General features: G+C 45.9%; 1 protein-coding gene across 2 annotated transcripts in view; it reads right to left on the bottom strand.

The window, feature by feature from the left end:
• Window positions 1-24,643, bottom strand: part of RUFY1 (RUN and FYVE domain containing 1) — a 62,875-nt gene extending 38,232 nt beyond the window's left edge. The window contains exons 1-5 of one of the 2 annotated variants that reach the window (XM_036450363.2): window positions 24,335-24,643; window positions 13,147-13,320; window positions 9,298-9,415; window positions 5,686-5,787; window positions 4,092-4,215 (exon numbers count right to left, since the gene is read on the bottom strand). In XM_036450363.2, the coding sequence (XP_036306256.1) occupies window positions 4,092-4,215; window positions 5,686-5,787; window positions 9,298-9,415; window positions 13,147-13,320; window positions 24,335-24,611 (795 nt within the window). In that variant the 5' untranslated portion in view covers window positions 24,612-24,643. The remainder of the gene's footprint in view (window positions 1-4,091; window positions 4,216-5,685; window positions 5,788-9,297; window positions 9,416-13,146; window positions 13,321-24,334) is intronic. The other variant, XM_036450360.2, reaches the window with a different exon arrangement.
• Between the last annotated feature and the right edge of the window lie 331 nt (window positions 24,644-24,974).

Below are 24,974 nucleotides of genomic sequence, written 5' to 3'. Positions count from 1 at the left end.
CTTATTTTCGGGGAAACAGGGTAGAAACATTGATGAGAGAGAAACATCAATCAGCTGCCTCCTGCACCTCCCCCCACTGGGGAGGTGCCTGCAACCAAGGCACATGCCCCCGACCGGAATCGAACCCGGGACCCTTCAGTCCACAGGCTGATGCTCTATCCACGGAGCCAAACCGGTTTCGGCATAAATTCACTTTAATTCAGTTCTTTCTGTAGACAGAGTCTGGGAAGGCACGTGGGCATTCTTTAATTATTGTCAGCTGAACCCAAGGAACAGGTAAGCCACGCCCTGGGAACACGATTTGCCAAAAAGGTGAGAGTATTATCAGCTTGGCCTTCATTTCAGCCCAGGTGTCCAGGAGAGTGTTTTGATATGTCAATCCAGCCTAGCCCCAGGAATGCTGGTTATACTCAGGAATGCAAATAATCTCCTTTGTCTTGACTTTTGGTGAAGCTTCCAGGCAGTTAGGGTATAAAATAAACATGCTGTCTTGCTCTAGGTCTCTATTTCCAGCAGAAGAGGGCAGCAGTCCCACCCAGTTCGCAGCTTTTTCCTTCCATTTTGTGTCTTATCTTTTTCTTTCTTTTATTTCTCAATCCCCAGCTGCCTCTATTTGAAGAACCGGTTCATCTCTCTTTCCAAGCTGGACTCGGAAAAGAGAGACCCCGCCATATCTTTCCACATTACAAGTCATCAGGTGGGCAGTGGGATGTGACATATTCCCTCCACATTAACAATACTGAGCCTGTAATAGCTGGTATCAAAATATACATCCATGTTACCTGAAAAACTCCATTTACTACCCTTCATGTCTTGTAATGTATAACATTTTATAAATGTCTGTACCCTAAAAAAATAAAATGAATGTTTATACTCTTGTCCACCACCCAGACATGAAAGCTCAGGGTTCCAGGATCGAGAAGTCTGGTCTGTGCAGAGGGAAGCCCCGAGGACCGTGAGTGCAGGGCTGCGCCAGGCAAAGGAGACAGCTAAACTCGAGGGCTGTTGTCCCACCGTAAGAGGCAGATAAAAACCAGAAAACTATGGTCCAAAATTTGCAGGAAAAAAGAGACCCTGAAAGTGTGAAGACTCTGGTCCTCATAGAATTTCAAATTAATAGAAAAGTAATATATCATACATGATATTCAGAAAATTGGTTTACTACTAGTAGAGAAATCTAGACTCATACTGCACACTATGTTAAAACAAATGACAGGGAGATTACTTAAATATAAAAAATACACAGTTGATTTAAAAAATAATTTTTAGGTGGGAAAGGACTTTCTAAGCACAATACCTTAAAAAGTATAAAGGAAAGTCCATTAAAATTGATTGCCCCCCAAAATTTCTACAGAGAAAATCCGCTCTGAGAAACTGGGGAGGTATGGGAGGAGGAAAAACTCAGAGAAATGGGAAAAGGATATAAACAGGTAGTCAAAAGCCGAACCATCAATGGCAAATAAAACATGAAAAAAATACTTGACCTGGCCAGGTAACTGTTAGACAGTCCCAATACGCCAGTTGCAGATTCGATGCCCAGTCAGGGCACATACAAGAATCAACCAGTGAATGCATAAATAAGAACAACAAATCAGCCGGGACCGGTTTGGCTCAATGGATAGAGCGTCGGCTTGGGGACTGAAGGTTCGATTCCGGTCAAGGGCATGTACCTTGGTTGCGAGCATATCCCCAGAAGGGGGTGTGCAAGAGGCAGTTAATCGATGACTCTGTCTCATCGATGTTTCTAACTCTCTATCTCTCTCCCTTCCTCTCTGTATAAAATCAATGTAATATAAGAACAACAATGTTTCTCTCTCTCCCCCCACAAATCAATCAATAAAAAAATAAATAATAAGAAAAAAGTCTTAGCCTCCCTAGTTCCCCAAACTGAAAACTTGAGAACAGCTGTTTGTCTGTCAGACTGAAAAAGACCGAGAATGCTCACCGTGCCCGCTGGTTTGGCCAGTGCACACAGCGTCGGCCTGTGAACTCGGGCCGGGTTCCATTCCGGCCAAGGGCACATAACTGGGTTGTGGGCCCCATCCCCAGTAGGGGGTGTGCAGGAGGCAGTCAATACACGATTCATTCTCATCATTGATGTTTCTCTCTCCCTCTCCCTTCCTCTCTAAAATCAATGAAAACATATTTAAAAAAAGAAAAAGGAAATAGATGGATAGATTGCAAAATGTATAGCATAGGTTCATTATCAGCCCACAATTCAACTCTTCCAGAAACATGGGGGGAAAATATATTGATATATATATAATTGATTTTTTACAGAGAGGAAGGGAGAGGGATAGAGAGTTAGAAACTGATGACAGAGAAACCTCAATCAGCTGCCTCCTGCATGCCCCCTACTAGGGATGTGCACGCAACCAAGGTACATGCCCCTGACTGGAATTGAACCCGGGACCCTTCCCGCAGGCCTACCGACGCTCTATCCAATCCCCAAATTTATACTAGGTAAATAATGGACCAGAGAACAAAGAAGTATGAGGTTGTTCATAATATTGTTAAACAATGGAAACAAGTTAATAAGCATCGGTTAAATAAATACGGTACAGTCATAAAATGGAATACTATGCAGCCACTTAAAATGGCTTACATCTCAATGACACTGGGGCTATGTGGGATATGTTCCTTAAAAAAATTACTTACTGTGCTTTAAATAACCATATATATTTTTTTTAGATAAATAACTGTATTTTGATAAAAAAAAACAAAACAACTCCGAGATCAATCAAAGGACTTGTGTGCAAACATATGGGCCTAGCCAGTGGCCATGGACAACAGGGGGGTGGGGGCATATGTAGGGAGGGGTTTAGGATGGGAATGGGGGGATAAAAAAAATTATGTGAAACCATAATCAATATAACAAACAAACAAACAAAAAACTTCAAACATCTCTCTCTAAAACCACACACAAACATACGTACAAGATCCTAATAGGAGGGCTGTTATACCTACCAAAATGTAACACTGAATTAGTTATCTCTTCGTAATGGGATTATGTGTGATATTTAGTTTCTTTTCAAAAATACACCTCTGTATTTATTTCTACATTTTTGTTAATCCTCACACCAGGGTATTTTTCCATTAATTTTTAGAGAGAGTGGAAGGGACGGGGAGAGACAGAGAGAGAGAAACATTGATGTCAGAGATACACGCTGTTAGGCTGTCTCCTGTACCCACCCTGACCACGGCCAGGATCTTCACTGGAATCAAACCAGGACCCCTCAGTTTGTGGGCCAATGCTCTATCCACTGAGCCAAAGCAGCCAGGGCAAAAACATACCTCTGTATTTAAAAAAATTTGTTCAATACACAAAAACAACAAAACTATTGGAGGGGAAAAATGCTGGCCTGGGTGCAGAGGGATTAGGGAAGCTTTAGAGTCTTCAGGTCTAAACATGTGGTGGGCAGAGGCCCTTCTTGCCCTGAAGAGGGGTCAAGGGAGGGATGGGTCAGGGTGACTGTCCCGTTCAGGCACCAGGAGTTTACGCCTCAACCCTGGTCACCTGCTCCCATCCTAAGCGGGTTGTCGCACCTCACTGCTCCTTATTCAATACTTTCATTTGTGCCCCATTTTATTAACCTGACTTCCAAACCTCTCCTGACTCTCTCTCCCCACTTCTCATCCAACCTTCTGGACTTACAGGCTTATCAGCTCAGTGTTTTACTGTGTCTGTAATTGGCCACTTTTAACTCACAGCATGGATGAGAGATTGACTGTTCTCAAGCCCTGACCTGACCATTTCACTGCCTACAGACCTCCCAGAGCTTCTCAAAGCTCAGGGCCATGTTAAAGCTTCGGCCTGACTCCGGGGGCCCAGCATCTGGACCCAGCTTCACCTGCGCCTCCCGTGGTGCCTCTGGCTCCAGCTGTGGAGCTCTTCCTGCCCACAAGCATGCGTGCTTTCTGTGAGCCCCTGCCAGCTCTCCTCACCCTTCCCCCGTGCTTCCTTGTTTCCCCAGCTCAGCCTTCGGTCAGACGCCCGCTGTGCCTGCCTGAGGTTCAGCCTGTCTGCAGATCCTACATAAAATCCCTGGCCTAGGGAAGTTATTCCATCAGGATCCAAATCCCCGCTTTACCTGAGAATCCAAGTCTTCTCCTTTTAAGCAGAGATTGGCATCAAGAACATTGAGTCCCACCAGCAGACCGACGAGCACCATCCCCTCTTCCTCCATCATTAATGCCTCTGGCTCATAAAACTCACTGCAAGAGATTGGTGGCCAGGGGAGCCATTCAGGAACGTCCTCACCACCCCTTCTCCCCACCCCAACCTGCCTTCCCACCACTCAGCTCATGGCCTGACTGCCAACAGCTCCCTGTGCGAACTTCCTTCCCTTTCACCTCCCTCTCTCGCTGCAAGTCGCCGTTTCCCCTCCGGCCTCTCCTCCTATGGCTTAGAGAGGCCTCCTGCCTCTGGTCTGCGGTGAACTCTGCCATTTGGGCCCTGGACCCAGCCCTTCTCCTCTCCTCCTGGCTCCTACATTCCTGACCATCTGCCCCTCCTGTCCCTACAGCCCCTTCTTCCGTATCGCTGGGACACTCCCAACCCAGGAATAAAGCCCTCCCTCTTCCACAGGCCCCACGGGGCAGCACCGGCTGCTCAGCCTGTCTCTGCCTGCCTCTGTCACCACTGATCTGCTAACTTACCATTACAGTGTGTGTGTGTGTGTGTGTGTGTGTGTGTGTGTGAATTTACTATCTTAAGAATCGATTTTTTAGACAAAATCTGTAACTCAAAGTTACTCAGTGCAACTGTGCTCAGAGTACAAAGGACATGACATACTTGAAATCCGTAATTATCATGTAAAGAATATTCAATAATAAACCATGACTTGAAAACAAAAAAAAATTTGTAGTAGGCCATACTATAAAATTTATTTTTATCTCAATTAGATAAGAGAATTAACTCTAGAGAGATTTTTCCCTTATGAATTCTCATATTTTAGAGAAAATTCCTTTCATAATGATTATTTTTGCTTATAGTTATAAATAACAAATGTGAAACAGTTAGCCCTACTTGGTTTGGCTCAGGGGACAGAGCACTGGCCTGCAGACTGACGGGTCTCAGGTTTGATTCCAGTCAAGGGCACATATCTGGGCTGCAGACTCAATCCCCAGGTGGGAGTGGGCAGAAGGCAGCCAGTCAATGATTTCCTCTCATCACTGATGTTTCTAGTTCTCTCTTCCTCTCCCTTCCTCTCTGAAATCATTAAAAATATATAAAAAATATATATGAACTAGTCAAATATCAGAGATAGCCTGTCAGTCTTTACTTGATGCTAAGAGATAAAATTTTATAAATTGTATATGGAATCCTAAAATTGGTAAGATATTAAAAAAAAGGCATTATAGTCCTAAAATAATTTTTCCCTGTCATTATCCAATCTAATAAATACAATTTTGCTGAAATTTAATGGAGTATACTGTCAACTACCTAATCTTAGGTATTTCTGAAAAATTATCTTTAAAATGACTTTTACAAAATGAAAAGTAATATAAATCTTCAGCCATTCATATCAACTTTGAGATACCCATGCTCAAAAAAATGAATAGAACTTTTAAAACTAAGCCAGAAAATATTTATGACTAATAATAATTTGAATAAAAGCTCTATACATTATAAACTCTTATTTTAATTCAAAGCAAGACAAGCAAAGATAGGTGATGAATTACCTTAAGAGATGTTTATTGTCTATCAGCACTTTCAGATAATCTGCCAGTTTCTTTTGCATGAGTGCAAGATAAAGCCAAGCTCTGCCTCTTCCCACAGCTGTCCTAGAATTCAAACAGAGAAACAAACTGTTATGGCATAACTAGAGGCCTGGTGCAAGAAATTCATGCACTTGGGAGGGAATGGGACCCTCAGAGCAGGCTGTGCCCTCTTACAGCCCAGGGGCCCTCAGGGGATGTCCAACTGATGGCTTAGGCCCACTCCCCGCAATGCCATGGAGGCAGGAGAGACTTCCACCCCTGCTGCACTTGTCAGCCGTGAGCCCAGCTTCTCACTGAGCGGTGCTCCCCCTGCATCGAGCATCTGCCCCCTGGTGGTCAGTGTGCATCATAGCAACCAGTCATTCTGCCATTCAGTCATTTGTATACAATCCTTTTATTATATAGGACTAGAGGTCCGGTACACAAAATTCATGCAGGGGGTGGGGAGGGGAGGTTGTTCCTCAGCCTAGCCTGCACCTCTCCAATCTGGGTCCCCTCGAGGGTTGTCTGACTGCCAGTTTAGGCCCAAACCCACTCGGGCCTAAATGGGCAGTCGGACATCCCTCTCACAATCAGGGACTGCTGGCTCCCAATCACTAGCCTGTCTGCCTGACCGATTGCCCCTACCTGCTTTTGCCTGCCCTAACTACTCCCCTGCCAGTCTGATTGACACCTAACTGCTCCCTTGCCAGCCCAATTGCCCCCAACTGCACTCCCCTGCAGGCCTGGTCCTCCCCAACTTCCCTTCCCTGCAGGCCTGGTCCTCTCCCCACTGCCCTCCCCTGCAGGCCTGGTTACTCCTAATTGCCCTCCCCTGCCAACTTGGTCACCACTAACTGCTCTCTCCAACTGGCCTAGTTGCCTCCAACTGCCCTCCCCTGCAGGCCTGGTCCCTCCCAACTGCCCTCCCCTGCTAGCTATCTTGGGTCCACATGGGGACAGCCATCTGTGTTGGAGTGATGGTCAATTTGTGTATTACATTTATTATATAGGATAATAACAATAAGACAAGTTAGCCCCAGAGGTACACACATTCCTGCCTGTGAATACAGGGAACTCGGTAAGAATAGTTGCCTGGGGGTTGAGGGAGCACAATGTGAGGGAAGGCAGTTAGCTCACAATATACCTCTGGGACTGTCTGAATTTTGTATCATGGGCATGCACGTGTTTTTTATCTTGACAAAAGAGGAAAAAATCTTAAGCCACAAAATCTGATTCCTGGAACAAATATAATCAGATAAAACTTTGTGTATATTGATAAAATTTCACAGGGACCAGGAAATATTAGATTAGCTTTGTAGAATGGATATTTTTTCAAAGATTAATACACAACATCGTCAGTGCTTGTTAAAGTGTTGAAGTCTCACAAGATGTCTGAGACATTGGCTCAAAGATGCAATTAAAAAATAATTGTGGTCGAAGCCAGTTTGGCTCAGTGGTAGAGCATCGGTCTGCGGACTGAAAGGTCCCAGGATCGATTCTGGTCAAGGGCATGTACATTGGTTGCAGGCACATCCCCGGTAGGGGGTGTGCAAGAGGCAGCTGGTCGATGTTTCTCTCTCATCGATGTTTCTAGCTCTCTATCTCTCTCCCTTACTCTCTGTAAAAAAAATCAATAAAATATATTAAAAAATAATAATAATAATTGTGGCCTGGCCAGCATGGCTCAATGGTTGAGCGTTGACCTATGAGCTAGGAGGTCATGGTTCAATTCCTGGTCAGTGCACATCCCTGGATTGTAGGCTCAATCCCCATTTGGGGCGTGTAGGAGGTAGCTGATTTTAAAAAAAATATTTTTTTATTGATTTCAGAGAGGAAGGGAGGAGAGAGAGATAGAAACAATAATGATGAGAGAGAATCACTGACTGCCTTCTGCACTCCCCTCACTGGGGATCAAGCCCATAACCCGGGCATGTGCCCTTGGCCAGAATTGAACCCTAGACCCTTCAGTCTTCAGGCTAGGCTAGGGGTCGCCTAGGCTAGGTTAGCGCTTGCCTAGGTTAGGCTAGGGGACCCCTAGGCTAGGCTGGTTGTCACAAACCAGCTAGGGTGAGGCAGTCGATTAATGATTCTCTCTCATCATTGATGTTTCTCTCTCTCTCTCCCTCTCCCTTCCTCTCTGAAATCAATAAAAATATACTTTAAAAAATAATTGTGGCCGAAACCAGTTTGGCTCAGCAGTAGAGCGTCGGTCTGCGGAATGAAAGGTCCCAGGTTCGATTCCGGTCAAGGGCATGTACATTGGTTGCGGGCACATCCCCGGTAGGGGTTGTGCAAGAGACAGCTGGCCGATGTTTCTCTCTCATCGATGTTTCTAGCTCTCTATCTCTCTCTCTTCCTCTCTGTTAAAAAACAATAAAATATCTTAAAAAAATAAAAATAAAAAATAATTGTGGAAGAAAACGTATGAAATAAAATTTATCTTTTTAAGTGGATTGGTTGGTAATGTTAAGTGCATTCACAATGTTGTGCAACCAATCTCAAAGGTGCAAACTTCAAAAGGCCTGTTTTAAACCTTAGAAAACAAACAACAGAAAAAGCCTCCCTACTATAGACCTCACACTGCTTAAGGAAAACAAGATTCTTTTCAAGCAGAGTAAGTGCATTGTGACACTCAGGAGTACAGAGGCACCGCTGTCATCAGTGTCTGCACGCAAGGGCACTCTTAGGGCCACAGCCTGGCTGGGCACCCTGTGACCTCAGGGCTCATCTAACTTCATCAATACAAAAGCCTCTGAACACCCCGTAACCCCACACCACCCCCCAAAAATAAATGAGGGGGAAAAAGACCCAGAGTAAAGGGAAGAAAACAGTATAGGGAAAAAGGCATTAATGTTGGGATATGGTGAAAAATGGACACTAACACAGGGGTGTAAACTGTCACAACTCTTCCAGCAGCAGGTGGGTGATGGCTGGTTATCCAAATCCTACATCTAGGAATACAGCCTCAGAAAGTGACCAGAATACACAAGGGATGCTTGGGATGGTCACCACTGCACTATTTGGAGGATGAGCATTGGAAGACAGCTATGAAGCCCAAAGAGGCGTTAAACATGAGCTAGATAACATACAGCTACGCCCATTTCAAAAGTGATGTGGATGAGTATCTGATATGGAAAGAGGTCTAAAATCTAATATGAAATGGGGGGAAAAGCCTACAGAACAGAATGTACAGTTTGATTAAATTTTTCTTACTTTTTTAAAAAATATATATTTTATTGATTTTTTACAAAGAGGAAGGGAGAGAGTTTTTTTATTTTTTATTTTTTATTTTTAATTGATTTCAGGGAGAGGAAGGAAGAGGGAGAGAGAGAAACATCAATAATGAATGAGAATTATTGATTGGCTGCCTCCTGTATGCCCCACCACCGAACATCGAGCCTGCAATCTGGGTGTGTGCCCTGATTGGAAATCCAACCATGACCTCTTGGTTTATGGGTTGACATTCAATCACTGAGCCATGCCAGCCAGACACTGTCCCTGAATGTGGCTCATGCACTTTGTTTTAAATTAGAAATATTTTATCAGCAAGGAATTCTAAATATCAAGACCATGTGACGACTTCTTACTCACTTTAATTCTGGGAGATTTCTGACACTAGTGGCTATATCTGATGCTTCTGGACAAAGTTTCTCCACCAGCTCCAAAGGACCAAAGAAAGATTTATTTTGGCCAATAAAACTCTTCTTAACTAAAAGGGAAAACAAAAGTGTTAGTCATAAGAATAGGTGTAAAATGTCTTCAGGGGTCCATGGTCTCTCTTCCAAAAGCCAAATAAATACTTCAGATGTAATCCTTCTGCTTTAATGCTTCAGATTTAGTCTTGGGACTGGGAGAGCTAAGTAACAAATGAGCTCTCCCCTCTTCTGGAAACAGGGATTCTCTGATGCACCTACTGTGCTCTTTCTCCACGTTGTTTACTGCCCAGGAGATAAAATATGATCCCTGTGAAATCCTCCCCTTTTTCCTTCCTACCTGATGCCAAAAACCAACACTTCACTTCAAATGGCCATCACTACCATCCTCACCTGAACTGCTGCGACAACCCCTCATGAGTCTCCCTGCTCCTAATACTGTCACCCTTCAATCCGAACTCCACGCTGCTGGGGGTCTTTTATGAAAGGAAATCAGATCATGTTTCCCCTTGTTTAAATCTTCCCAGTACTCTCAGAATGAAACCCAATTCTTTTTTTTTTTTTTTCTAACCACATATCTTTATTTATTTTTTTAATAAGTTTTTATTGTTCATATTATTACAAATGTTCCTTTCCCCCCACCCACCATTGCTCTCCTCCACCAGGTTCCCATCCCACCCTCTGCCCTTTCCCCTCTCCCCATTGTCCTCATCCATAGGTGCACAGTTTATGTTCAGTCTCTTCCCACGCCCCCCTCTCCCTTTTACCCCAAGAATCGTCAGTTCACTCCCCTTCCATACCTCTGATTCTATTATATTCAACAGTTAATATTGTTCATCAGATTTTTTTAATTTCCTTGGTTTTTAGATTCACTTGTTGATAGTTATGTATTTGTTGTTCATAATTTTTATCTTTGTTTACTTTCTCTTCTGAAAGAACCCCCTTCAGCAATTCATATAATTCTGGTTTGGTGGTGATGAACTCCTTTAGCTTTTTTTTATTAGTGAAGCTCTTTATCTGGCCTTCGATTCTGAGTGATAGCTTTGCTGGGTAGATTATTTTTGGCTGTAGGTTCTTGCTATTCATCACCTTGAATATTTCTTGCCATTCCCTTCTGGCCTGCATGGTTTCTGTTGAGAAGTCAGCTGACAATCGTATAGGTGCTCCTTTGTAGGTTACTACCTTCTTTGCTCTTGCTTCTTTTAATATTCTCTCTTTGTCTTTTGCTCTTGGAATTTTAATAATGATGTGTCTCGGTGTGGTCCTCTTTGGATTCCTTTTGTTTGGAGTTCTGTGCGCTTCCTGGACTTGTAAGTCTAATTCTTTCACCAGGTAGGGGAAGTTTTCTGTCACTATTTCTTTCAGTATGTTTTCCATATCTTGCTCTCTCTCATCTTCTGGGACCCCCATAATTCTGATGTTGGTTCGCTTGAAGTTGTCCCAGAGGTTTCTTACATTATCTTCAATTTTCTGGATTCTCTTGCCTTCTAGCTTCTGTGGAGGAGTGTCTTCTGGCTCTTTATGTTCCAAATCTTTGACTTGATTCTTGCGATCTTCCCTTCTGTTTTTAGGACTCAGTAAAATATTTTTTATTTCAGACAATGTATTCTTTATTTCTTGTTGATCCCTTATCATTTCTTGTTGACTCCTTATTAATTCTAGTTGATCTCTTTTCATATCCTCGTAGCCCTTATCCATCTTTTCTAAGAAATTCTTGAAAAAACTTATAAGCGTAGATTTGAACTCTATATCCAGACGCTTTTTGTCCTCCATTTCTTTCGTTTGTGATCTATTTTGTTGTCGCATTTCGCTGTTACAGATGGGACGGGGTTTCAGGGTGGAGCCTGCAGCTTTGGCTTCTGTCAGCCCCGCCCTATGCGGGTCCTTCAGTGCTCGCTGCCAGCGCCTCTGAGAGAAAGGTGCCCTCGATTTTCGCCTGCTGCCAAACAGTCTATGCTCTCCCACAATGAGCCCGGTATTGGGGTTCAGTTCAGTTGGAAGTGGAGTTGGAGGTGGCGTTCGCAGCAGTCTGGAGCCCCAGTCTCCTTCCTGTCAGGGCGATCCCGCGGCACAGCCGACCGTCCCTTCTCTGCGTGCAATGTGCGCGCCTCCGGGACCTCCTTTCGCCTCTCCCCGGGGTTCCGCCTTACAGCCCAGCTCCCTATGGCTGAGCCTGAGTCCCCGGGGTCTGGCCCAGAACCGGGGATCAGAGCAGTCGGGGGCCCAGCACAGTCGGAGCTTTTCTCTCCTTTCCGCTCAGGAACGCCCGCCAGGCACTCGGCCTCCCTCCTCTCCGGCTCCGTCCTCTCCGCGCGCTGCGTCTCCGCGTCTCCGTACCTTGGCTTTTCCAGCTCTTCCGCACCTCCTTCTGGTTTTCTCCTTGCTTCTCGCTGTAGAATTTCCAGTCAGTCAACCTTCCTGTAGTTCTGGGCAATGTCCGTTTTATATTTTAGTTGTATTTTATTGAAATTGTTGTGTGCGGCTGCGGCTAGGTGTTCACCTGGGCGCAGCCATCTTGGATCCTCTGAAACCCAATTCTTCACCTGTAAAGTCCTACCTGTTCTAGCCCGTCCTACTTTCCTCTCAGCACCCTTCAGCTACTGACTCTTCCTCAGGCCAACGGTGGTCCCACTCAGGACCGTTAACCTGCTTTTTGTTCCTGATTTTTGCTTCCCCCTGATCTTTTCATAACTGACTCCTCCCTCTCCCGTATGTCTCAGTTGACATTTCACCTCCCCACAAAAACTGTCCCCTTTTATCCCAGCTGAAAGGTTTTCTCTTTGATTCTTTATCGTTTAACCCATTTTGCTTCCTTGAATTTGTAGCATTTTATAATTACGTTGGTTTGTTCCTGCATTTATCATCTACCTCCTGGTCTGGAACTGTGCTGTCCAAAAGTATCACTAGCCACATGTGCTACTGAACACTTGTTCAAATGCTAATGCAATGAGACATGCTATAAATGTAAAACACAGCGGATCTTTAAGCCTTAGTATAAAAAAGAATGCAAAATATCTCATTAGTAAGGCTCTTAAAGACTGATTATGTATCACAATATTTTGGATATGTTCAGTTCAATAAAATATACCATTAAAACTAATTTTAGTTGTTTTCTTTAATTTTTTAAAACTGTATACTGGAACATTAAAAATTGGCCCCAGCTAGTTTGTCTCAGTGGATAGAGCACTGGCCTGCAGACTGAAGGGTCCTGGGTTTGATTCTAGTCAAAGGTACATGCCTGGGTTGCAGGCCTGATCCCCAGTGGGGGGTGCGCAGGAAGCAGCCAATTATTCTCATCATTGATGTGTCTGTCTCTCTCCCTCCTTCTCCCTTCCTCTCTGAAATAAAAATATTTTAAAATTTAAAAAAATGCGGGACCGGTTTAGCTCAGTGGATAGAGCGTCGGCTTGGGGACTGAAGGGACCCGGGTTCGATTCCGGTCAAGGGCATGTACCTTGGTTGCGGGCATATCCCCGGTAGGGGGTGTGCAAGAGGCAACTGATCGATGACTCTCTCTCATCGATGTTTCTAACTCTCTGTCTCTCTCCCTTCCTCTCTGTACAAAAATCAATAAAATATATTTAAAAAAAAAAAAAAGTATTTAAAAAAAAAAAATTAAAAAAATGTACATCTGGCTTGCATGACTATTTTTATTGGACAGCATGGCTCAAGAATGTCCCATCTTGCAGGCAGGAGCTTGTGTTTGTACATTGCTGTGATCCTAGCACCAGAACCATGTTCTGCACTGATGGATACATGCTGTGAGCTCCTGGTGCCCCAGGCTCACCTTTCAGCCCATGCTTGAGGCAGTGCTCCATCACCACGAAAAACTGCTGCAAGGGGGCGTGGTCCGCATCCAGGCTGCGACCCAGGCTCAGAGCAGACTGGAGCAAGACCTTGATGCTGAGTTTCATCATGTGCATCAGGTTGGCGCGCTCCTCCATCATCTGGCACTTGGAAGCTGCGGGCAGAAGCAGGGATAGTTTTGTCAGTGGACTGAGTGTGCTCCGGGGCGAGAAGGTTGGATGCGGGACAATGGCAAGGCCAGCCAGGTGGAGGCAGGCGGTCAGCGCGGGGTGCAAACGTGCAGATACCGGATCTGCAGTCACCTGATCCCCGGAGTCACAGCCGCACCCGGCCCGCCCGGCCCGGGGTCAGACAGCCGAGGAGCGGCACTCTCGGGGGTTTGAGCTTGGCCTCACCGCGCACGCAGCACGCAGCGTTCTATTTTCCGCCACTGACGGCGCAAGCCGCAGGAAGCCCCGCCCAGGCTGGAGAACGTGCCCGCCTGCGGACGTGCCTATTGGACGAGCCCGAGGCCACGCCCACAGCCCGGGGCGTCACATGGGGCACTCGGGCGGAGCGGGTCGGAGCCGGCTCTCCGGTGAGAAGGTGCCACGGAGTCCCTTCCCGGAAGCACCGGCCGCTCCGTCTGGACTCACATTCAAACTGTCGCCCACCATCCACAACGAGCGGACAATTATGAGATTTGTAAACAAAACCGTTAAAATAAACTCAGCTGTCTTTCCATTCAATGCCATTTGTCTTGTCGCTTTGTTTTGAGGTTTAAAAACTGATCAATCGGTATTAGATATCCAGGACAGATGCGTGCCAACTGTCCCCTCAAACCCAGGAAACTTACCACAGAAACTTGGTAAAAATGTAGACCTTCAACTACTTATTTTTTAATTAACAATAATCGCGTGTCAGATAAATCTCATGGACTACACCGCCGCTGCGCAAAGCTAGGCCTTCAACTTAAGTCCTGCCCCTGTGCCCGGCGTCCTCCTCCCTCTGCCAGCCGCTCCCATCCTGCACCTCCTGTACCGACCCTGGCCTCAGGTTTGCAGGTGGAAATGGGGCGGGACTTACCGTTTTTAGTTTGCAGTTGTCTGATTACTACTGAACTTAATTGTTAAATTCATAATCTCCGAATTGCTTAAGTCTTAACATGGATTGATCTGTATATTCCGGCTGTTGATCCTGTGCTTGCTTGTTTTTCTTTTATGAGCATTAATTAATATGGACAGTTAAAAGGGCATATATATGTTAGCTAAATTGAAAGTAATGAAATTGACTGAATTATATAATAAAGGCATTAACTAAGTAAATATTATTGATACTTGAGACAGCCTGGGTGGGACTAAATATTCTCCTCAGCAAAACCTAAGACTACTCTGGGGAGGGAGGAGGGTAATGGTATATGTACACAAATAATTTAATAAAAAAAATTAAAAAACAAACAAACAAACAAAAACCTAAGACTAGCTCTGGGAAAGGAAACTCCATCTGAACATTTCATCCTGGTTGTTGAAAGAGAAAAAAATAAAGCACTTGGGTTGGTGGTTGTTTAATTATTTTAAAATTTTTAGAGAATCTATGTATTATATTTCTACATTTGACAATTTTAGTGAATTGGATACTGGGCAAAGGAAATAAAAATTATAAAACCTCCCGGGCCAGCATGACTCAGTTGTTGAGCATTGACCTTTGAACCAGGAAGTCAGGACACATGCCTGGGTTGTGGGCTCGATTGCTAGTAGGTGAAGTGCAGAAGGCAGTGGATCATTGATGCTTCTGTCTCTCCCTCTCCCTTCCTCTCTGAAATCAATAGAAAAAATTCTAAATTATAAAATCTTATCAAGAGGAGTCACCCTGAATAAACCAAATAACCACAGAAACAATTTGTAAAGATTTAACCTTACAGAAGATGGCCCGGTCTATAAACTAGTGGTCTTCCCATTGCAATACACATCCAGGAAGTCTTGCAGTGGGAGGCAGGCCCAGATGTTTTAAGGAAACCCATGAACAGACCTTCTGTTCCACAGGCCCTTTCCTCCCATCCCACAGAAGAGTGCTGATTCACTCCCCACCCTCTGGATGCACTGGCCTGGGTGCAGAAAGCCCCACGGTCCCACGCACCACACGGTGAGTCACCAACATGAGGAGCTTTCAACCCCTCCCTGCTTTCCTGCATTTACTTAAGAAACCTGTCTAGGGGGCGAGGGGAACACTTATAGTCCTCCGCTGAATTTAGAAAATTACACCCCCCCCCCCAATTATATGTAATTATTTTCTGCTAGCCTCAATACTCTAGGATGTGCCATTAACTCCATGGACATGTATCATAAATTAAATGAGCCAAACTGTAGCTCCAAGTTTTTGATGAAAATGGCTTTGAAGTACACATATTGTAAAATAAGTCTTTTGGTAAAAAAATATTGTTTCGGCCAAAACCAGTTTGGCTCAGTGGTCGAGCATTGGTCTGCAGACTGAAAGGTCCCGGGTTCGATTCCGGTCAAGGGCATGTACCTTGGTTGCGGGCACATCCCCGGTAGGGATGCGCAAGAGGCAACTGGTCGATGTTTCTCTCTCATTCTCATTGACGTTTCTAGCTATCTCTCTCCCTTCCTCTCTGCAAAAAATCAATAAAATATATTTAAAAATATATGTATTGTTTTGGCAAAGGTGTAATGATATAATATTTAGATGTCCCCAACCATTTGAGTGTTCTGGGTTAAACAAGATAACTAAGTACATAAAAGAATTACAAGCATAATCATCATTAGGTAAGTCTTGGTAAAGCCTTTGTTGGAAAACTTCCCAGAGGTTGAGATATTTAATTATTTTTAAATCTTGAGAGAATTCTATGTATTATATTTATACATTTGAAACTTTAATGAAATGGATAATGGGCAAAGGAAATAAAAATCATAAAACCTCTCTGCTTTATTGCACTTAGTTAAGGAAACCTGGTTTACCGGGTAGGGGGAACACTTGCAAGTTCTATCTGCTCTTGCAAGTCTGATGCTTTTCATTTGCTTTGAAAAAAAAAATTAGACAGTAGATCAATGTGATTTGGAGCATATAACTTAGAAGGAGTTCAAAGAACAACTGCTCTAACAAAACTATATTTCTTATTCATACGAACCATGTTTCTCAGGGATTATATCCATAAAAACAAAAAATCTGGAATAAAATGGATGCTGAGTCCTATCACATTTTATTAGTAAGCATAAATATTCATCTATAGATACATGCTAATGAAAAAATCAATACCATTTAGCACATCTTAACAGAGGCAATTGTGCATGCTCACCCGGTGTGGCTCAGTGGTTGAGCATTGACCTATGAACCAGGAGGTCATGGTTCAATTCCCAGTCAGGCACATGTTTACCGTAGGTTGTGGGCTCCATCCCCAATAGGGGGCGTGCAGGAGGCAGCCAATCAATGATTCTCATCATTGATGTTTCTATCTCTCCCTTCCTCTCTGAAATCAATAAAAATATATGTTTTTTGTTTTTGTTTTTTTAAATATATATTTTATTGACTTTTTACAGAGAGGAAGAGAGAGGGATAGAGAGTTAGAAACATAAATGAGAAAGAGACATCGATCAGCCGCCTCTGCACATCCCCTACTGAGGATGTGCCCGCAACCAAGGTACATGCCCTTGACTGGAATCGAACCCGGAACCTTTCAGTCCGCAGGCTGATGCTCTATCGACTGAGCCAAACGGCTTTGGCAATATATATGTTTTTTAAAAGAGAGGCAATGCCATGAAAAACATATGTATGATTATTCATAAAATTATATTTAAATTTCTTGTATTGACTAATCATCACCAATACTTTTAATGGTACATTACAGAAGAAAAAATTTTATACACTTAAGAGCTTTAGTCACAAGAAAAGTTTATTTACATATTTTTGGCTGAGATATATAATAGGATGACCAATAAAAAAATTATAAAACATGGAAGTGGAATGGGAATTCAAGTTCAAGGGGTAAAAGACGGGAAAAATGTAAAATTTTTAAATATTAAAAAACATATTTTTAAGATGAATGCTAGTGCTTATCAAATCATTAAGGTATTTACATACCACTTGACACACTTAAAATGATATAATAGTTTTATTTCAAAGAGTCAACATTTATAAGGAGCTCGAAAATGTATTCTAGCCCTAACAGGTTTGGCTCAGTGGACAGAGTGTCAGCCTGCGGAATCAAGGATCCCGAGTTCAATTCCGGTCAAGGGCATGTACCTTGGTTGCAGGCACATCTCCAGTGGGCGGTGTACAGAAGGCAGCTGATTGATGTTTCTCTCATCAATGTTTCTAACTCTCTATCTCTCTCCCTTCCTCTCTGTAAAAAAATCAATGAAATACATTAAAAAAAATGTATTCTAAACTTTAAAATTATGATGAAGAACTTTATGTCACTTTTTAAAGTTGGAGTTTCTTGCCCTGACTGGGTAGCTCAGTTGATTACAGCATCATCCTGATACACCAAGGTTGCGGGTTCAATCCTGGGTCAGGGCATGTACAAGAAACAACCAATGAATAAGTAAGTGGAACAACAAATTGATGCCTCTCTCTCTCTCTCTCTCTAAAGTAATAAAAAAAAGTTGAAGTTTCTTTAGGGGGTCATGTGAGCAAAAAACGTGGAGACTCGTGTTTAGGTGGTCAGAGCTGGGTGGCAGCGGTTCCCACACTGTGGCTGGGAATGGCAGTGTACTGCAGCCAACTCATCCACCCCTGGCTGGTGAATCACCGATGCCCAACATGCTCGACTCAGAATTACGGAAAGTTGGAGCGGGAGGATGTTCAGCCTGGTATATCTCTCAATTTTACTAGGTTTGTGACCTTGGCCATGCTTTTCACATCTCTAAGCTTCATTAATAATAACTCAACACATCACACAGAACGTCACAAAATTCTACACTTATGGGATTGCCAAATAAGGGGTCTGATCAGGGATCTCAACCTTGACCCTTGTAGAAGGGTGGGCCTGTGACCCAAATGAGCACAGCAGAGAGGGCTGAGCTTCAAACCCTCTTGCTGGAGAAATGCTATCAGTAGATGTTTCAAAAACAGGGGTCCTGCATTTTATGTAAAACCTGCTAATTGCCAAAAAACAAACAAACAAATTAAAAAAACATTTAAAAAATGCTTTTATACCTTCAAGACAGAAAAAAATACAAACCAGCAGCCACAAACAGCTCAAAGGGCTGGCAGTGTGTTGTAACACCTGGTAGAGAGAATTAGTACTCAGGAGGGGGAGAGGCTGAACGGGTTTTTTTTGTTGGGTTCTGAATTTTATAGTGAACGGACTAGATCCTTACAGGTAGATTAAGTTTTAGTTGAGTAGCCCTTTGATTTCTTGAAGTATTTTCTCTTACAGTATGGTGTCATCTGACACTAACAAGGAAGAAAACGGCTTTTACACTTTCCTAATTCATACCCACGTCAATGGCTAACTTAAGGAGGCCAGCAATGCGAAGGGGGAAAAGTTATGCTTCCCTTTGGAAGAAGTTGCACCATAAAATAAAATCTGCCATGGAAGAAAACAGAGAAAGGCATACCTACCACCTACTCAACGGCAAATATATAATTTTAAAATCAGAGTGCCTTCTTCAGTGAGTACCCACGTGCAAGACATTGTGCTGGGCGCGTTAATTCTGTGAGCGTGTGTGTTTTGTTATTCATCCTTTATAGGGGTGTCGAACTCAATCAGAGAAGGGGCCAAAATCTAAAATCCAGCCTAAATCGCGGGCCGAATGGTTTACTGAACAGTCATAAACTGTCATTGTTATGGAAACGCAGCAAAGTGCAGTGATGACAACGCGGTGCGGGCCACATTGCAAGGCCTGGCGGGACAGATTTGGCCCGCGGGCCTTGTGTTTGACACATGTGCTTAGGAGGAGGATGAATAACAATGCAAGATGTGGAACCTTGTGTGTGTGCCCTGTGGTGTGTGTGTGAGAATCGTGTGTGGAGATGAAGGGACGTGCCACAGGCAGTTTCTGGGATGGAGGACTTCCTCTACACGGGTTTTCTTTTGTATGTTTGTTGTTGCTTTACCATGCACATTTGTTATCTTAAGAAAAACAATCCCCCCAAAACAAGACAACAATGTGAATGCCATGGGAGCATTGTGGCGCCTGTGCTACCAGGCCCGACACAGGACAGCGCTGTAAGAGATATTCAGAGCATTCCACAGCATTCCACCTCATTTACCTCTATTACAAAAATAATTCCATCTGGCAAGAGTGCTGCTCACATTGGATCTCTGCGCTTCACCACTTCCTCTGAGAAAGCTGTCCTCATGCTATGGAAGCAGATCGGTGGGAAAGAGGAATGAGCAGCCCTGGATTGGTGGGGAGCGGGGAGGAATGGTGCTGACTTCTCTGAACCTGACTTTTGAGGCCTCTGCTGAGTGTGATGCCCAGGGTCCAGGGGTCCACTTCCTTTTCCTACCCCCATTCCTGTCCTACTGAGAGCTTCAAATCCAGGTCACCTCAGAGGCTAGCTACACACTCCTTCCAGCTCCTCCCCACATTCCGGTCCTCGGTAACCCATGCTCACAATTTTACCAGATCTGAATGGCAGTTATTTATATAATATTTTCTATAAATTGTCTAATTAAAAAGTCCATAAGTATATGTTATGGCAATCTATAACACACACACACACACACACACACGCACACACACACGGCAAATATGCTGCTGAAATAGGTTTGGGGGTGTGCAGGAGGCAGCTAATCAATGTTTCTAGCTCTCTCTCCCTCTCCCTTCCTCTCTGTAAAAAAAATCAATAGAATATTGAAAAAAAAAAAAAAAAAAAGGGCAAAGGCAAATATGCTAAGTGTCTGACTGTTCGACCGGTTGCTATGACGTGCACTGACCACCGGGGGAGGAGCAGACACTCCATGCAGGAGCTGCCGAGCTGCAGTGACTTGGCAGCAACAGTTCTTGGGTGATGCACCCCGAAACCAGAGAGAAGAGAGCCCGATTCCTCACGTGACCACATGATTCCACCTTTGGTCGTGGGTTATATTGTTGCTGTGGCACTGTCAGCCCGAATCCGGTTTACTGCACACTTGCGTTTGTATTCCACACCTCTCACACTCCAGGACTCCTCAGGGGATGTCAGAGAGCTTGTTTCAGCTCAATCCCCGCAGACCAGCCCCAGGGAACCCACCTGCCAGAGGCACCCCACTCACTTTCAAGCCATGGTGCCACCCCAGGTGCGGCAGGCCAGGGAGGAACAGCAGGAGGTTGGCTCCAGGGCGTGTCTGGCCCATCTCGCCCAATCCCACCCTGCCAGCCACCTTCTAACCAATTTCCTTTCAATGTGCACAAATCCGTGCACCGAGTCACTAGTCTATAAATAAATATAAATATTATATAAATAAAAGGCTAATATGCTAAGTGTCCGATCTGTCACTATGACATGCACTGATGACCAGGGGGCAAATGCTCAACACAGAAGCCATGACATCACTGGCCAGCACCATGGACCCAGTGCCATCAACCAACACTTGGCTTCCCCCAAGTGGGACACAGGCCCCGCCACCACCCGGGGGTGACACCCCACCAAATCGCAGCCAACGCTGCCAAGACCCCGTGGCCCCGTCCGGAAATGGTGACTGTGGGTGCCGGGTGATGATGTCACACAGCAACGCCTGGCTTCCTTTCCCTAGTGACTAGCCTCCTTGGAGTTTCTTCAGCTCAGAACACGACTTGCTTTAAAGCAGGTGCAAACATTTCACACTTTAACCAAATGTCTGTGAAGCATTTCCCCTTGCTTCATCTCATTTGATCCTCACAGAGTCCTGGAGTAGGTAGATAAAAGACTGAGTGGAATCCTATTTTCTTTTCATTAGCTGGAAAACAGAGGTTTATAAAGCTTAGAAACTTGACCCGACTATAAAGAAGTAAGAAATGGTGGACCTTGAAAATAATTCAGGTTTTCTCACTGCACAGAATATAGTCAAACACTGCTGTTACTGTCCTAACCGGGTGGCTCAGTGGATAGAGCATCGGCCTGGGGACTGAGGGATCCTGGGTTCGATTCTGGTCAGGGGCATGTGCCTTGGTTGCGGGCAACGTCCCCGGTGGGAGATGTGCAGGAGGCAGCTGATCAATGTTTTTAACTCTCTATCCCTCTCCCTTCCTCTCTGTAAAAAATCAAAATATATTTAAAAGACAAAACAAAAACAAAACACTGCTGCTATTAAATATTTTACTCTTTGTTCTCCTTGAGTGATCTACAGTAATAATCTGCTCTGTGCTGATATTTACTACTGCGTTGCTAACAATTACCTGAAAGAGAGGTTAGGCTGGAAAAAGTTTAGCTAAGTCAGAAAGCAAGTTTAGCCGAAACCGGTTTGGCTCAATGGATAGAGCATCAGCTTGGGGACTGAAGGGTCCCGGGTTCAATTCCAGTCAAGGGCACGTATCTTGGTTGCGGGCATATCCCCAGTAGGGAGTGTGCAATAGGCAGCTGATTGATGACTCTCTCTCATCGATGTTTCTAACTCTGTATCTCTCTCCCTTCCTCTCTGTTCAAAATCAATAAAATATATTAAAAAAAAAAAAAAAGAAAGCAAGTTTATTCTTATATCTTTAAAAGGCTAAGTTGACGCATGCATGCATGATACATACAAAGTTCTCACTGGTGCCAATCCCACGTGTGTGTTTTGATCTGTCATTGATGGTTGTGAATTTGGTTGACACTTCTATTATAAAGAAAGGGTGAAGAGCAATATTAAAATATTTCTTCTAATTAATTTCCTTTCAATGTGCACAAATTCATGCACTGGGCCACTAGTCATACTAATAAAGAAGGGTGATATGCTAATTAGACCGGATAGACTGGACATCTTCCAGACGCCTTCTGGACAAAGCGGGGATGGCTGCCAGGGCCGAGGGCATGTGGCTGCAATGGCCAGCAGTAGAGGGATGATGGGGACGGTGCCTTCCTCTGATAGGCCAGGTTGCCTTTCACAGAGGGAGGCCAGACTGTGGCTTAGGCCCGCTCCCCAGGCCTAAGCTGTCAGTAGGACACACCTTGAGGGCTCCCCGACTGTGAGAGGGGGCAGGTTGGACTGATGAATAAGCTCCCCCACCTCTGTACATGGATTTCCGTGCACCAGGCCTCTAGTTTACTTATAAAATTAGAGGCCTCAAGGCACTGAGGCATTCTTACTGAGAGCATGGTCTCGAGAGGCAGATGTCTTGGTTCCATGTCTACGTAACCGGGTCACGTTACTTCTCTAATTCAGTTTCTCTCTTTATAAAACAGGGAAACAATGGCACTATTACCTGGGGCTGGCTACTGGGCAGAGACGAGGACGTCAGTCTCCCCTTCGTAGGGTCTAAGGCATCACAGCTTCCTGCAGGGACAGTCTTGTCTGGTTGGGGTGGTGTGAGGCCCCTGCCCAGTTGCCTGCTGTGTGCTGTGGTGCTGCCAGCCTGACTGCCCTGCCCTGAGACTCAGAGGTGTGGCCTCCACCCCCCACCCGGGCCAGCAGTGGTCATGGAGTAGCGTCAGGGAGGGGTAGAGACAAGCCTCAGGGCAGTCCTTACTGGCCCGGGGTGGGGGCCAGAGAATCTGTCCCATGGGACTTCACTTACAAAACGCAAATTCAGAGATATAATTCCTGAGGATGTCAAGCATGGGGCACTGCTCAGAGCCAGTCCTGGGTGACCACACTAACCACAGCCTGCAGCGGCTGTACACCATGCTATCAGGTAGTATTGTGAAGATACAATGAATTAATGCACGTAGAGTTGAGATAAAATCTGCCCTTAGGAAGCACAATGTAAGTGTTGGCTATTATTCATCTACCATAAATGGAAAACAAGTATTTTTCAAATACAATCTGGGGCAAAAGTAGGTTTACAGTTGTGAGTACACAAGCGTTTATTCTTATATTATTGTTTATTAATCGTTGTATTATTTTCCGTATGAACAACTGTAAGCCTACTTCCCCCCAACCTTGTATGCATTTGTGTGCTAGGCCCTGATGAATTTATTCGCTTACTACATGCCATGAACCATCTGAGAGGCCCCAGAAGACCCCAGCCCTCGCTCTCAGGACTGCCAGTGCCTGGGGTAGACACACACCAGGGGCTGGACAAAGTTGGCAGGTTTGTGGGAACCAGAAATCTGGGTTGAACAGCCTTTCTCATGACCTTCTATTGATAGAACTATTTTCGTTGTCAGAATCTCAAGTCCAATTTTAATTTATTTTTTTCTATGTATTTTATTGATTTTTTTTTACAGAGAGGAAGAGAGTGGGATAGTTAGAAACATCGATGAGAGAGAATCGATCAGCTGCCTCCTGTACACCCCCCACTGGGGATGTGCCCACAACCAAGGTACATGCCCTTGACCGGAATGAACCTGGGACCCGAGTCTGCAGGCCGACGCTCTATCCACGGAGCCAAACCGGTTAGGGCTCAAGTCCAATTTTAAACTTGACTAAATTTTTCTTAACCCCTGACATTTTCACTATTCACGATTCCGGTGTCAGGTGACTTCTACAGCAAGTTTACCGGTGGGAAGGGCAGATCAGGAAACCTCCCGGGCACACTGACACCTGCTGGAGCGCAGCCCCGCGGCCAGCCCCACACCCTCCGGGGAGGAAAAGCCTCACGCCGGCATCGGGCAGCCCCAAGCGAGCCACATGCAGCCCCGAAAGCCACACCGGTAACGTTTCCATTCTCCTCACAAAGGCGCGCAAACGCTTTCTGGACAAGGGCTGTGAGGACTCTGGGAGATCCTGGGGTGGGAAAAGCAATGTCCCCATTTCCTTGCGTGTGCCCTGGGGAGCGCGGTGCTGGGTGCCTCTCAGCCCCCGCGGGCGGAGAACAGCCTCGCCGGTAATTACCACTGTACCGTCCGTCCAGGTAACCTAAGCGCAAACACTCCTCCAGCCGCCCCGGAGCGCGAGGAGGGTGTTGTTGTGGGGACGCACGTGGGAGCCACACCCGCCCCAAGCACGTGTTCCCCTGGGCGCGGCCACGGCGCGGAGCAAACCGGGCCGGTCCGACCGGGAACTCCGCAGCCAGGCCCGGCCAACCCCGCCGCGGCCCCTCCGCCGCCGCCCCCGGCCCGCCGGCCCCCATCCCCGCCGCGCCCCCCGCACCGCCCGGAACGCGGGGCCGCGCAGCCCGCCCACCTACCTGCGCGCGCCGCGCCGTCCGCGCTGTCCGGCCCCTCGGCCGCGCGCAGCGCGCTCCCGAGGCTGGCCGACAGGTTGCCCGTGGCCCGGCGCGCCAGGGTGAGGATGGGCGCGGACCAGCCCTCCGCCGCCGCCCGCCGCCTCACCGCGCTCGGCAGGTCCCCCGGGCCTGGCAGCTGGCTCCGGTCCACCACCTCAAACTCTTCTCCGGGGTCCGGCTCCGGCCCCGGCCCCGGCGCCCACTCCGCCGGGCCGCCGTCGCCCCTGCTGGCGGCCATCTTGGCCGCGTCACGTGGCCGCGTCACGTGGCCGCGCGGGCGGCGCCCCTCTCGGGCCGACGGGCGGGCGTGGGCGCCTTGCTGCCCCGCTTTCCTTGGGGCGCGGCTTTCTCCGCTCCTTGCTCCCCGTCGGCAGGTTTGGGGGGCGGGATGAGGGGACACCGGCCATAACCTAAGCAGCGCCCGCCGCCGCCCCGCGGGGCTGTGTGCGGGCGGCGCCTGGGCTTCCTCCCCTTCGGGCCCCGCCCGGCCTGGAACACCGCCCGGATGGGTTTTCTGTGGCGCGAGTTCCTCTTTTTTATTTTCAGTTCATATTTTCCTTTTTCTACTTGGTCACTTTTCTTCAGGACAAGCCCTAAAAAG

This window comes from Pipistrellus kuhlii, unplaced genomic scaffold, assembly GCF_014108245.1.
Source record: "Pipistrellus kuhlii isolate mPipKuh1 unplaced genomic scaffold, mPipKuh1.p scaffold_m20_p_21, whole genome shotgun sequence".
Classification (NCBI taxonomy): Eukaryota; Metazoa; Chordata; class Mammalia; order Chiroptera; family Vespertilionidae; genus Pipistrellus; species Pipistrellus kuhlii.
Note: the sequence above shows the minus strand (reverse complement) of the source record. Positions and strands in the feature narration are given on the sequence as shown.